Consider the following 15,415-nt stretch of genomic DNA (forward strand, 5'->3'; position numbering starts at 1 on the left):
CATCTGTACTACTGCTTATTTTAACATAAATATGTTTTTCTCATTCTAGGAAGATGAAATAAGTCTCATGATGAAGAGCTTGTACGCACTCCATGATAAACTGGCACAAGTAGCAGGTAACACGTAAAAAATATTGTGATGTAATGTTGTAGCAACAGCTACAAAAGTCCATGCTCAGATAGTGATTTGCAATAACTGTGTCCCTGATAGCCATTTAGAACTCCATTTTGGGAAACCTGAAATCCTGTTTCTAGTTCACCTACACTGTCTTTTTCTACCAGTGTCAAACCTTTTATTGCAATGTTTGCTAATAGATAGGGTCTTGAATATTGTGATCCTGTGTGGTTTTTGACCCAATGCCTTAGTACTTTAGTAATCTCATTTTGTTAAAAGGCTTAAATTAAATTTGCTATATGTGAAGAAAACTGTGTGGGTTTCTTAAAGGTTGTTAATTCACTGTGGTGTAAACAAAATATTTTGCAGCAGTGATAAAATGGTTACTAATAAAGTGAACAGTAGTGGTTGAACAAGATTGCCTTGTTAGACAAAATGTGCAACTTAACTATATGAGTTATATAGTAATGAAAAGTGCTGCATATAGTAATGTGTCAGATTTGGTGTTTAGGGATAGTATTATTGAATATTCAAAGTAAAAAGTAGGGTAGTTTTATCTGGAGTTGTAAGGAATACAGCTTTAAACTGCATACATAGGAAATGGTGAAGTTAAGTCTGTGAGTATAATTTTGACATCTGGTGAATGAGAGTTACAGCTGAGTCTGTGTCAAGACTATTAAGTTGTTTCTATCATCCTTGCATATTTAACCCATAATATGTTCAGGAGGTCTTACGGGTCTTTGTGCCAACTATTTGTTTGGCATCAGCAAGTTTTACCAAGAAGGCTTTTCCATTATTATCGGGTGCTATAGACATTTTGCAAACATGAAAAAATGTGGAAACAACTCTGTGTCAGATATGAAGCCAACAATGTAATATGTCAAGGCTGTATAGGAAATGAGTGAGAAACTTCAGCAGCTCTGTAATACCTTTTAAATTGCAACAGTAATCTACCTTCATGCAGAAACATTTTGTTTTCACACCATTTACAGTGTCTGCTGTGAATAAAATAGGTGTTTGGACAAACCCCACACATTTTGGTTTGTTTACATCGGAGAATCCCAGAATGGTCAACTTGGAAAGAATCACAGTGGATTATCTGGGCCAATCTCCTTGCTCCAGCAGATATCATCCCAGAGCACATGGCAGAGGATTGCATCCAAATGGTTCTTGAACATCTCCAGCAAGGGAGATTCCACATGCTTTCTGGACAATCTGTTCCAGTGCTCAGTCACCCACACAGTAAAGAATTCTTCCTCATGTTCAGGTGGAACTTCCTGTGTGTCAGTCTCTGCCCGTTGCCTCTTGTCCTGTTGCTGGGTGCCACCAAGAAGAGTCCAGCTCCATCTCTTGACAAGAGGATTTGTCAAGAGGATGGAGCTTTGTCTCCATCTTTGTCTTCTGACATAGACCATACTATAGTTGAGCATTCAAGGTGATTATTGGTTTTCCTTGCTTAGATCACTATCATGCTGCTTCCCTCTCTTTTGAAGAGTGTAACAGCTTGCTACTTGTTATGTGTGTCATCTGGCCCTCTAGGGGCCATACAGTAAACAATGTACTTGCATGGATAAAAAGGTTTGGCACATAATTTCTCATCCATAACAGAAAGGGAACTTTCTTTTATTAACGGGGGCTTACTTCAGTGCATGTAAACATATACAGATCTTTAGCTGTCTGCCTTATGAGGAAGAATTTGATTGCTCCAAGACAGCTGCTTGCTTCACCAGGTCTCAAAGATGCATTATTCTCTATTAGTCTATTTCTTGCCAGAAGGATCTTTAAATGCTTCCTTTCAAAAAATATAACTATCCTTTCTGGTTAAGTGGTACTCCAGAATGGAGCTGTAATGTGATGTTATCTGGTTGTGTAGTAGAGTAGCTTTCATACGTTGTCTGAAGAAGGACATAATCCATCTTTACTTTGACAGAAATTTTCCTCAATGCCAAGTTTCTTAAGATACGAGAGGAAGATGTCTGCCATCCATTTTTGAATACCATATTGCCATAGACCTGGTACAATATATGGAAGCAGTTTAAAAGCAGCATAAAACAGAGAAAGCTGCAAGGGAGATGCAGGATTTAAGTGTTGATCTTGTGCACAGTGCACTGCTTCAAAGGAGAATTTAAGGAATACAGATTTACTCAAAGTGGTGCTTTTCAGGTCTCTCCGTCACATACTTGGAAAAGTTTCTCTCATTTCATACTTGGCTATGAATCATTTGTTCATGTTATAACTATTAATATTAAAAAGGCAGGCTGGAAACTTGAAGTAGTCTGTTCTGTTAAGCTTTATTCAACATCTTGACTACCATAAAGATGGTCCCCTCAAAATTTGGTTTCTAGCACTCTTTAATAAAACAGACTTACTATTTTTACTGCTCTAGTTTCTTACCTTGTCAACTTCAAATGGAGAGCAGGTGATGGGGCTTTTATTTTAGAAGACAGAACATGAAGTTTTTTTAAGGAAGAAAATGTCAGAGTAAAGTTTGTTAATTTTGAGTTAATATACCGTGTTCCAGCAGTAGATACCTATTCTGGACTGTGGTTCTCCAATATGTTGTCAAATTATTTCATTATCCAATATAGAAATAGGTTGCCTTTAATGCATCACTGTTCTCAGAATTACTTGGCTGCCAAATCTACAGTGAGTAATTTTCTGCCTCACAGGAAACTCAGAGCTAGATGAGCATATAGTGCTTCTCCCTTGAAACACTCCCTTGAAGTTTGTGTTCCCATGTTCTTACTTTGAATGGTTTAGCCATTCTTCAAAACAGAAACTTTTTATAAACAGTATATATGTCAGTACCCAAAACTATTTGCTAAACCAAAATATTTGCTTTTTTAAAATTAGAGAAACTTCAGCATATGTTAATTACTGGATATCTTGGTCTTTCTTGGAGAAATTTCAATAGATCACATCCGTTTTCAGTCAGACTTGCAAAATAATTAAATCTAACCACTATATTCAGAAGAAGCAACCAGCCACCCATGAGTATGACCCTTTCGTGTAGTTAAAGGAGCCATTTCTTTTGCCTGACATTCTTCATTGTGACAGTCTATTGGATTTAGACAGTTTCCTTTGTTTCACTGGTCCTTGAAGATGCAGGGGTGAATTAGGCTTTCATATGTAACAATTTCATTCCTGATAAATCCATGGCTGGAAGAAAATCCTGGCAAAACACCTAATGTTACTTAATACTAATTTCAAGTGCCAGCTGCTGTACCTGATGGCTGTCACAGGCTCTGTTCTGTCACTCTCCTTAATCTTTAGTTTTCAGGTAATTGATACTCTGCTGTTTCCAACCAGTAATTAAACATCTGTTTAGCAAGTTCTGGTGTTTGGAAGTGTTACTGAGCTCTGTTGAATTTGTCTTTGGCATATAGGGCATTCTTACTTGCTCTTGGTCTGCTTCTGCTTTTCTTGAGCTCCCCACTTTAGTATTCTGCTGCAAGTCACCTGAAAACATGAGACCTAGTGAACAAATGTCTTGTACACTGCTTGCAGTTTGTATTGCTGGCCATATCACATCAGGCTATAAGCTAGAGATCTGTGCTAAATCTAGGTCTTCTTTGAAATACTAGATTTCTACTGTATTTTGCTACCAAGTGAGAAAATTATTTACAGTGTAAAGCAAGTGCTTCAAATTTTTGAATATTTCTGTTGCCTGTATATGCTGCAGCTCATAAGTTAAATGCCTAAATGAAAGTCAGTTTTAAATAGTCTCGCCTGCATGGGAAAGAAGGTCTGACTTGGTTTCTGTATTAGAAGCAGTTGAGACATAATAAATATTTATTTAGAATTGAAACTTTAGTTGCTTTTTGGTAGTATTTCTAGAAGAATTCAACTTCTTAAGTGGCTTGCCCAAATACATTAACATAAGCTAAATTGTAGTTTTGTGATTCTTGCTGGAATGTGCTATTTCTTGCCTCCTTTCAAAAGCAAAGGTTCTTTCATTGCTCATTAAATTGGTGATCAGTACCCAAGGAAAGTTTAAGCTCAAAGATTCATGCTTTCTAAAGTAAGCTCACAGCAGACATTATAACAAGAGGGGCAGTTTTACAAAGAACTCAGATGTATCTTGCAGCAGACTTGTGTAAAGTTTTTTGCCTGTGCTTCAGTTTTATTCCTGAATATAGGGCCTCAAATGGAACAGTGGGAAACATTTTTGGCTCAGACTATGGAAAGTGGGTTTCCAGGCCAAGTGGTTAATGATTGCACCAAAGTTATTCAAAGTAAGCCTTCATTTGCAGACCTATTAGCTAACACAGTGACTGAAATGGCATATAGGAATATCCTGCTGTTGCAGTAAAACAGAAGGTTGTCTGGCTTGTGAAATGCCTAACTTTCTGCAAGCTTTCAAATTCATGAGTTTCTCAGAAGAAAGCTGTTAAATGGATCTCAGCAAAAGATGTGTTGGAACACGAAACTGTGTCTCCAATAGCTTTTTGTACAAGACTCAAATTCCACAACTCTGATTAGCTTACTTTTTTGAGAGTGGGAGATAAGATGAAAGTGATTTTTATTCCTCTCCCCCCTGCCCCAGTATTGCTTGAGGGAAATTTGAATTGATGGGACTTCGACATTGTCAGAGCCCAGGCAGCAAAGGTTTTGTTAACTGTTGAACTTTTTCAGAGGGAATACAGTTTGAAAAAAATTTCAGCAGCAGGACTGAGAGGAAACTGTCTGCTGATTTTTGAGTATGAGACCAGAAGCTGTTAAGTCAGTGTGCTGGCTGGGTGCTGCAAAAGCGTAATTCTTGTAAGAAGGCACGTAAGATTAGCATTTAAAACTACTAAAGTAATTCAGTAGTCCGCTACTTAAGGGAGCTTTTGTCCTGTTGTAAAAGGCAATGCTGTGTTCTCAAAAAGTGGAAAATCCAATATGAACCCTGAAACTCCTTTTTAAGAACTCATATTTTTCGCAATCTGTCTCCTGCTTGTGTGTTTGGTTTGCTTTCTCATCTGTGTATTAACCTCACCCTTTTTATTCTCTCCCGTTTATTTCATAACAGAGCTTTTCTGCTTATCTAGATAATTAAAAAAAACAACCAAAGAAAAGCTTCTTAGCAGAAGGGTATCCTCCCCCTTCTCTCACAAGTTGTTTTGTTCAAAGTATGACTGACATGCTTTCTCTGTATTAAAAAGATCCCAGAAAGACTTCAGGTCTTAACAAACAAGAGAGAAGGCTTAAATATAGGAATACCTGTCTGACTTGCTCATATCATACAACTTAATATCAGGTGTAAATTGTACATTGGGCTTTTAGAGAGATATTTGGGTTTCTTGTATTTATTACATCAGTTCTAAATTTAAAACAATATGTTTGCACCAGAGACTGTATGAGTATGATGTATAGTTATTCCAAGTCTGCTAATCTTGAAACATGAAATCAGTGATGATTACACATGTAAATTTACAGGCTCTAGGGTTTAGGCTGTGCCGGAACCCCTGGCCTGGTTCAGGGGTTCCGTGTGGTGGTAAAGTCTCTCCTCCAACCCGTGCTTCCAAAGAAAAACTCTGCAGCCTCTTGTTGTTCAGTCTCAAGACAGTTTATTGCTGGTTATCTAAAAGATTGTCTTCGCGGGCTGCGGCTGTTTGCTCAGCAGCCCAGGCAGAGACACACACACCCTGACACCCTCACTGCCTGGTGTCTTCTTCTCTCTCCCCGCCCAGGGCTGCTGCTGTCTTTTATATGATATATTACATGTTTCATGTTTATAGTTTTCCCCGATACCTACTACCTATGTTACAAGGTGCTTTTCGACTCTAAACCAATCCACAAGTGCCAGCATCACCAAGAACATGGAGGTAAGGAAGAAGAAGGAGGAAGAACAGGATCAGGCACACTTTCCTCCATCTTAGAACTTCTGACTCCCATGTACAAAGTAAAAACCCCCTTGTACAGGCGCTAAAACCCCCCTGTACAATACTAAAAAAATTCCCCCTCTACTTTGTAACTACTTCTACTATACTATCTAACCCTTTGTGACTGCTTGTTCCACCTTCAAAGTTGGTAACTCATTCCATGGCTTAAACTCAAATCACAGCTGTTTCCAGCTGTTTGCCAGGGTCTAAAATGCTTCTGACCGAGGCCTGGAACCTCCAAAAATGTCTGAGGGACATTTTGAGTTCCAACAAGGCTGTACAAAACCAAAGTCTGCCTAAATTACATACAAGTAAAGCCCATAGCTCCAATTCAGGTGCTGAGTTCTAAAATTAGAGTGGGTTTTTATAAAAGTGGTGTCCATTTTCAGCAGTGATCTGTCTAGTTTTGCTATTTCAGTAGATGCAGGCACTTTGAAAGTCTTAGACGTTGCATGCTAATTTTCAAGTGAACAACTTGTAAAGTTTTCTGCTCAGCACTCAGTCGAAAATACGTGCATGCACACAGGCTTAGTTCCCGCAGCACTTCTAGGCCGGTTAGCATATGAGCCCGCTTACAAACACTGTTCCTATTTCTCTATATGCCAACAGTAAGAGCATCCCAGTTACGCTAATGTGCTTGCAAGGCCAAAATCTCTAAAATCTGTTGAAGTGTACTGAGCGAAACTTCAGCAGTCTGAGAAGGACTTTAGCTTCATAGAAATGTATATTTCTTTGGAACTCCAAATGAGTGAGGCATGAAGGTGCTTCTCTATAACTTGCTAGTGTTTCCTAACTTTTGTTCACATTGCCTTGAATATTCCTGTTTGTGTAAGGAGGTAATACTTGAAATTGCTTTTTAAAAAGTGTATTCCAATATAAGTGAAGGTTTATGCTTTACAGAAGCACAAGTATGTTAAATTTTCTTAGCCTTGCTATAGCTTTGGGAATAGTACAACTTGGCATAGATTAAAGAAGGTAAGGCAGGCATAATGCTGAGCCAGTGAAAGACTGGTTTTGTTGTTTCCTATTTTATTGTTTTGGCACAGAAAAAGCATAGTTGCAGATGCCAAGATTCAGGGGTATTTTTAAGAAATATCAGACTTGCCATTGCTGACAGTTCTTCAGAAATGGTGGCCTAGTGATAGATGAAAAACTGGTGTTAGACCTTTTCCTTTTCTGTATGGCTTTGTGTTGATATGACTGTCACTATCTTCGCTACTTATTTTTTCGTTATATGAACCATGCACCTTTAGTTTAGCAGAAAATGAGGGAGATGATGGCACATTGCTCTGAGGACTGACTATGCATATAAATACCTTATTTCCTGGCTACATCTGCACACATTCCAAAACCAATAGAAGATGTTAAAAGTGCCCGTGTCAAGCTATAGTGGGATTTTGTGCATGTTCAAGAAAGCAATGAGTTACCAGAACAGGCCAATCTAAAATGCAGTAACTTCTTAGTGCCTGAAATACTATGGATATATTTCAACTGGAACTTGGGCTCTATAAAAGATAATACAGGTTTCAGAGTTAAAGGAAGCTACCTGGAAACTTGAGTCAGAGTACAGTAACTTTTATGGTAATCGTATTCTGATAGTTCTTCATGCTACTTATTGTTCTGCTTTTGGTGTAAATACCAAAATGCTCTTTCTGAGCAGAACATGAGAACATATTGCTGTGATTTGTACATATTATTAGTTCTGAAAATCATTGGGTTTTTTAAACTTCTTTTGAAGGAGAAATTTGTGCAGAGATTCTTTTCCATATTTTTAGTGGAACCTATGAGAATTACTGTTCTGCTATGGCTGCTTATGTAAATTTTGTTAACCACAAGCTGGTGATTAGGCGATTTTATTTTATATAATGCAGTAATAAATAGATAAAAATAAAAGTTTTCATTTTACCAGGGGAACATGAATGTGGCAGCTCTATTCAAAGAAACCTTTCCGTCCAGGAGGCAGCTGCATATTTAAAAGTAAGCAAATGAGTTGTTTTTCATTGTCTAGAAGATCTGTATAAGTTACAATTTGTAATGCCTGTTCTCATATCTAGTATGTTGACTAAAATTCATCTGAATATTATTTGGAAATGATCAGAACTGATGACTTTAGTACATGCTACACATATGATTTTTATTTGGGGATGTAATGAGCATTTGGGGAGAGGGAGGGTAAAAGAAACTGACTTAATTGCAATGAAAGTGTAGCTAGTAGTGCTTCAGTGACACGCAGGGCTTTTTTTCTCTTTTTAATAAAACACCAGGAGATTATTTGGATTGATGGAAATAGTTGACCAACATGAAAATAATAAATTTATAATACTGAAATATCTAGAAGCTTCTCCAGAAATCGCTTTATTGGTTTTTGAGACTTAGAAGAAAAGGATACTGTTTTCCATTCTTCATGGAGAAAGGTTAATGGGTAGATCTGTGCAAGCAGCCTGACAGGCAGCAGCTGTTTGGAGAGGCTATTCATTAATGCTTTAAATAGGAATGGTCAAAACCAGGCCTTTTTGTTAATTTGATCACTTTGCAATAGTATGAAATCCCACTCTCTGTTAATGCCTTGCCTCACTCCCCAAATAAAAGATTACTCTTGCCTTGTCTTGACAGCTGTAGGGTTTATTTGAGCCCACGTCAGTGTACCCTTCAGTGGAAAATTACTTGAAGCTTTTAAGAGGCAGAGAGTGTAAGATTTCTTTGATTGGATGGGGAGGAGTTAAATGGATGTATTTAATATACAAATGTGTAGAAACGTTATGTTTTGGCAAACATTTATGTAATAGACAAAAAGGGGCAATGCTTTAGAGCATCCCAAAGAAGCTGCTGAGACTTGGTTTATGGTTTGGCAATAATAATCTATGTATGTTAAAGTCAGTGCATTGTGGAAAAAATTAAGGTGATGCCCTAGAGCTGATTGTCTTGTCTATCTGTTATGTTGAAAGAATGACATAACTGTTTACTGTTGCCATAACTGTTTTAGCTCTGCTAGAAAGCTCAAGTTTAATATGAAAAATTGTTGTTTTATAAGAAGTCTTATTTAACCGTACAGTTGCTTTGCAGAATTTGTGTGTTCAGTGATAAAATTTTCAATACTTTAATCTCAAAGGTAAAATAAAACCATTACTGCCTTTTCTCAAGTACTTATGCTTAAACTCTAAGACAGTGTGAGGTTCATAGGAAAGATTAAAATAAAACTTTTTGGGGACAGTAATTTCAAATGCAACAGTAACTTCCATTATCACTTTTTCTGCAAAAGAACATGCAGGATGAGCTATGGAGAAGGCCTTAGCTCAGACAGCAGTGCTTATCTTATTAGAATTGATACCAAATAATTTTTTTAAAAGTCAATGTCTATGTACTTGGTCGACAAATACTGGATTTTTTTCAAAATATCTGTTAAAACTATATTTACTCAAGCTTCTTTAAAAAGAATGGAGAACGGAGCATGGAACTGCTTTTATATAGGAGGCATTTCCAGTGGAGTTTGGGTCTAGTTGAAGTTTCATTCTCGGAGTAGATTTCCCGGGATCGCCGCCTAGTGGATGAATAGTTTTTTCTTACTCTAGGTTAGAGTCGTGAATAAAGCAGTGAATGTGGCTTGGCTTTTCAAATAGTCCTTAGTTTGAGGGATGCTGGTGAGTCTGAGAACTGCTTGTTGCATAAATAGATTTACCTTATGCACTGAACACATACTCAAAATCTGAAGTATCAGGAATGAAACAATGTCGTTTTGACTACTAATCTGTGCAGTATCTCAGTTTTATTGGCATGATAAGTCTCTGATTATTTATGAAATTACTGATTAATATTGTATTTTGACAGAATTTAGATCCAGAATATGAAAGTGTACTTAACACATCATTACAATGGATCTTGAATAGTGGGGAAGATGTTGGCATAAAGTAAGTGGTGTTTATTTCCTAATATAATTTCTTCTAAGAGAATGTATCCTTTTTCATAAGTACTGTATATTTTTAAATAGGTGTCTCAGCAATGACCCTAATGAGATGGATGTCACTAATGTGTCAGATGTGAAGTATCTGGAATCCACTAGTCCAAAGATGTCTTTCAGGTGTCGTTTTCGCCGTGCGTTTGTAAATGTAACTCACAGATTATCAATATTGCTTTGGGGTAAGTTAATAAAACAGTCAATCTTTTTTTGTTGTAACTCGTATTTATCTAAGTGCATGGGGAAAAGCAAGTTTAGAGAAAGTTTTTATTCAAACATAAAACTTAGAGTTTCTCTTGGTTACTTGATTAAATTGGGGTTTGATTTGCATTTCTGTTGCACCACTGTATTTCCACACTGGTTGTTATAATCTGCTTCTGTAGTCAGCTGAACATATTAATTCTTTGGGAAATCTTTATCCCTGCCAGAGCAATATCTTGTGGCTTTCAAAAGTTCCAAGTTGAACTGATCAGAAAAAGCAAACTAATCAGAAAAAGAAACAGTAAAAAGATGAGAGCCTTAATTTTGAGGATATTTCACTGTTGTTCCAGGATGTTTAAAAAGTAACTGCAGAAAAGATGATCTGGGATACTGAGGTGTACTTAAAACAATTAAATGTTTTCCTAGAAGTAATTGTTCTTTCAAGTGGAAGAGTTTGTGTTCTTGTGTAAGAGTATAAAATACAGACAGCAAGTACAGTGTATTTCACTAGCTTTGGAATGTACCGTGCTTCTTAGATAGTTCAGTCTGCTTCTGAAGTATGCCATGTAAACTCTGTTCAATATCCAATGCTCTAATACTGTTTAAAGTGTACTATGCATGTTAATGCAGGTATAGCAATGGTCTGGGGAGTCTTACACTACATGAAATACCGTTGGGCAAAAGAGGAAGAAGAAACAAAGCAGATGTATGATATGGTGGTGAAAATCATAGGTATGGCATGTTCAGTTGTGTCTGATATATCTGTATCAGTGTTGTATAAGCTTTCAAAGTACTGTTAATTTAGTTACATTTCTTCATGTTTACTAGTTGTCATGCTGTTAAGAGTTCTTGGTCCATTGTGATCCATGTGTTTTATTTCTTTTTTTTTTTTTTAATACCCCATCCTTTAAATGTAATCAAAGCTTTTGACATAAAGCTTGTAATTTGTGAATTACATCCACATGGCTATAAAGTTGCCATCGACTTGGTAGTTTTTTGTCCTACTATTGAATACAAATGTAAATGCAATGTTTGTTTACTGAAGTATGTTTTTACAGCTAACTTCAGTTAAAATATCCACTCCAAAAATGTGTAGTAGCTCTCAATACCATCCTTAATGGTTTTTCATAGAAAAAGCAACTTTTTAGTTAATTACTTTGAGCAGAAGTTATTTTGGCAAAATAGTATGTCTAACTAAATCATCCCCTCTTTCTACTTGAGGCCGCAATGTTAGCAGTAGGTTCTGTTTGTCGTCTTGTAGTCTTACTTAAGTTGTTCTATTACTTTCGTTTATGGTAGTCAAGATAAATACAGAGATGGTAGAGGAATCAGAACTGTTCTATTTTAATAATGTGCCTACCTTTTTTGTCTGCAAATGAAGTTTTGTTGAGGTGGAAGGAAAGCGCTTTATTTTCAAAGATGGCCATCTTTGCTAACACTTAAAAAGTACATCAAGAGTAACTGTAAGAACTATCTTCCTTTACTTTGAAGTTGTTTTGGATACAGAGTTACACTGCTTGGTTAATTTGCCTTAAGAATGGTTTAGAGAAAACAGTGTTTGAAAATGCTGGAAAAACCTAACTATTGAAATTGGGAGGGGTGGTCAGCATAGGTGTTAATTGCCAGAAGTGATACTTTTCTTAATGTTTGCATGAGCCACATAGTTAAGAGTTTGGTTTCTTTTTATGGTTTCCTCAGATGTTCTAAGAAGCCACAGTGAGGCATGTTCAGAAAATAAAGAGTTGCAGTCTTACATGCCAATTTTACATGTGCGTGATTCTCTAATACCACCTCAGGACAGGTACGTTCTCACTAGAAGTACTGAAAGGGGGAAAAAATCAGTAAAAATAAATTGGTCCATTAACTTAATTTCAGGTAGAAATAACTTAATTTCTTTATAGATTGCACAGTGTAGTATTTTGGAGTTTCCTATTGGCATAGGTGGGAGGAAAAGCACTGAATTTCTCTTACATGGTGGATGTGAACTATGCAGGTTGTTTTAATGCTAACTTTGTAATTCCTGCTTCAATTTTTAAGGAGGAAGATGAATAAAGTCTGGAACAGAGCAGTTGACTTTCTTGCAGCAAATGAATCTAGAGTTCGTACAGAGACACGAAGAGTAGGTGGTGCCGAGTTCTTGGTTTGGAAGTGGATTCAACCTTCTGCAGCATGTGACAAAATTTTAGTAATACCTTCGAAAGTGTGGCAAGGCCAAGGTATTGAAGAGATATTTTGCAGCTATAATTGTCTTAATTTCTGCATCTAACTTACAAATGGTACTTTGTTGGTTGAAAACAAGCTTGTTTTCTCTCATGCATTTAAGGATTGATATGAACTGTCAGTGCTATTTCTCTATTATCTTGTTCTGTGAACTTACTTTCGGTGCATTGTGTCTGCCTTGTTTTCAAGGGAAATGAGCTTTTTTGTTATAGCTACTGCAGAAATATGCAGTGGGTATTTACCCAAAGTGAGTTACTTCTTCATTTTTGTGAATTAAAAAAAATACTCTTCAGTTGGTCAAATTCTGACATGCATTACACTTACTGTTAGTAATGTAATTGGTTGTATATGACAGCAGATAAATTGGATCTTGCAGACTTAAGTTTCCTATGGTTAAGTTGCCAGTAAGATGCTCAAAGACAAAGTTAGGAGGAGGAGATAATTATTTTAAAAGGGAAACTGCCAGGACAAAAGACTCCTCAATTAGGAAAATGTGCATTTGGAACATCTAATAGTATTAGATGTTCTAGCTCTGTCATAAATGTTTTTCTACACTGTATTTTTTTTCAGACTCAGTGGTGTAAAGCATTTGCTTTAACAGAGAAGGCAGTTAGTCATACATGGATTTTTCAGTGGTCTGTTACTTTTCAGTTTTATCATGAAACCAAGTAGCAAGAATCTAGTAGGTTTGCAGTTATATGTGTGCAGTGGTTATATTTTCCTGGTTTGAAAAACCTTTCTTGGTTTTTCTTTCTACTTTCCTTCATGTTAAGCTTCAGGGGGTTTTTTTGTTGTTTTTTTTTTTTGGTTTTTTTTTGTGTTTTTTTTTTTTTTGTTGTTGTTGTTTTTTTTTTTTTTTGGTCAATGAAGAATTGAATTCTAGTTTGCAATTAAAAAAGAATGGTCATTTCTATCTCTGCCCAAGTGTGAAACTAAGTAATATCATTATATACTTCTCAAGCTTATACTACTGGTTTTAGCATGACATTTCTCATTTTAAGTAATTCATTGGAAATGAGGGATGCTTTTTTTAAAATACCATGTGAACGCTACTGCAGGCTTGAGGTTCTGTTTTCAGTAGTAGTAATGTGGCATTCTACTGTGACAACTGTCTTGCTTGATTTCTCAAAGTTTTCATTAGTAAGATGTGTATATGAACTGGATTCCAGGAGCTGTGGAACCTTTTCTTTCCAGGACATTAGGGATGTGCAAGTGCTTTAGTTGCAATACAGAAATGGTGGGTTTTGGAAACAGCTGTTTCTGTTCCATCTCTGAGTACTGCCACAATGAAATTTCAAACACTTAAATTGAACACAGCTTCTGCAAGCTATATATGTATTATAAATCTGAATCTTCTGCATAGTGTATTGTTCAATGCAGGTTGGGAAACATCATGCTCTAGTTCCAATTTGCTGCTCATTTGCTCTCAGTTTTTCTTGTTCTGTTTGATTGCAGTATAAATCACTCCATGACATTCTGTTCTGTGTTATAAATCAGCTTGGATTCTCATCACCTGGAGACACCTCAGTGTGTGATAGCTCAGGTGGTATTTTGCTACCTATAATATACATTCAAGACTGTAAATAGAACAGTGGTCTCCAAAATGTCTTAGAAAGACTGCTGTAGTAGCTACTGTTATGTACCATCCCAGTTGGAGCATCTGATACCTACTTCAGCATATTGCAAATATGGACAGACTAACTTGGTCTCTCAGCTGTGGCTTTTATCTGTATGTTGCTTAAAGTATGTACTAGGACTTCTTGTTTTGTATTGCATAGGATGTATCAAAATTCATTCTGTTTCAGTCCTTTTCAGTGCAGTTTTTCTAATTTTCTTGTTAAGTTTAGCGAAGATCTTTGAAGAATTGAAATTGCATACTTCAGCTCTAACAGAAGGGTGGGGAAATGGGGTGGCTGAAATGACAATTGATTATTTGGGCTCATGACAGCAGGCAAAAGCAATTTTCACAAAGTCTGTTTCTATTTTGCACTCCTTGTGCTCAAATGACTGTTGGAAATAGTTCTATTGCATTAGTCTCTTGCTTTTTGCACAGCTATTTCTTTCCTGATGTTAGAAATTCTACATGTATGTGTTACTTTCTTCCTTTCTTGGAAGTATACATTAACTGGAATTTAAGTTCATACTCCAGTTCTGATGTTTGAATGTAGAAGTTTATAAATCTAGATACTCTTCAAGACTGCTATGCTCTGAACAGATTCAGCATATAGAAAATCATAATTAATTCTTGGGTCTGACTCTTGTGAATAAATTTCAAGTTTGCAATTTTTTAACCAGATCTCAATCTGGTAGTGCTCTGTAGCAGAGAACAATACCTGAGCATGTGCAATTGAAGAAGAAACCCTTTTCAGAAAGGCCTGTTGGCATATACAAGAATATCCATGAATGATAGTATGCATTTTAACTGTGGGGCCTGTAGCTTGCCTGACATATAATGCCTGCTGTATGTTAGCAATGTGTTAAAGAATCACTGTGACATTTTGTCCAGTCCTTCAGGATGCAGCCTGTGTTTTGACATTTTAGCTTGTATTTATTTTTTTTTTCTAGATAAGAATAAATTCTGGTGCCATCCCTTTGAAATATTACCTACTGGATACAGTAGTTGTATTTGTTAAAAAGAAAAGAGTAGGTAAGCTAATTGTAGGATGGACAAATGCAATGCTTTGAAAACAATGTACTCAATTGAGAAACAATCTTGATCATGTCAAGTGATTTAATTAAATCAGTGGAGAGAACCAATTCTAGTGTGTTCAGTTTGCTTTTGAAGGAACAGATACAATTGTCCTATCACACGGAGGATAGGTGGAGCTCTGAAGAAAACTAGATAGGCAGGGCTGCAGTGTAGCTAAGCTAACAGTACAAGCTAAAGTTCCTTGACAGCTCTGGAGATGAGATAAAGAGGTTCTCTGAAGTACCACATCTAGGGTGATATTTCATCCTGCAGCACAGAAGATAACCTGTTCCCTTTTGTGAATGACACCCCTCCTCCCTGGCTTGTGAGAATATAATCCTTTGTCTGAACAAAAACAAACAAGAAAACCAC

At 36.6% G+C, this 15,415-nt stretch overlaps 1 protein-coding gene across 2 annotated transcripts in view; it reads left to right on the top strand.

Annotated features, from left to right (window-relative positions):
* LEMD3 (LEM domain containing 3) overlaps positions 1-15,415 on the top strand; it is a 42,180-nt gene that overhangs the window by 17,828 nt on the left and 8,937 nt on the right. For both annotated transcript variants that reach the window (XR_012053256.1, XM_030259036.4), the window contains exons 3-9: positions 50-116; positions 7,891-7,958; positions 9,807-9,886; positions 9,967-10,115; positions 10,765-10,866; positions 11,833-11,935; positions 12,172-12,350. Coding sequence is in view for 1 of the 2 variants with exons in the window: in XM_030259036.4 (XP_030114896.4) it covers positions 50-116; positions 7,891-7,958; positions 9,807-9,886; positions 9,967-10,115; positions 10,765-10,866; positions 11,833-11,935; positions 12,172-12,350 (748 nt within the window). In the remaining variant the exon portion in view is untranslated. The remainder of the gene's footprint in view (positions 1-49; positions 117-7,890; positions 7,959-9,806; positions 9,887-9,966; positions 10,116-10,764; positions 10,867-11,832; positions 11,936-12,171; positions 12,351-15,415) is intronic.

Source organism: Taeniopygia guttata, chromosome 1A, assembly GCF_048771995.1.
Source record: "Taeniopygia guttata chromosome 1A, bTaeGut7.mat, whole genome shotgun sequence".
Lineage (NCBI taxonomy): Eukaryota > Metazoa > Chordata > Aves > Passeriformes > Estrildidae > Taeniopygia > Taeniopygia guttata.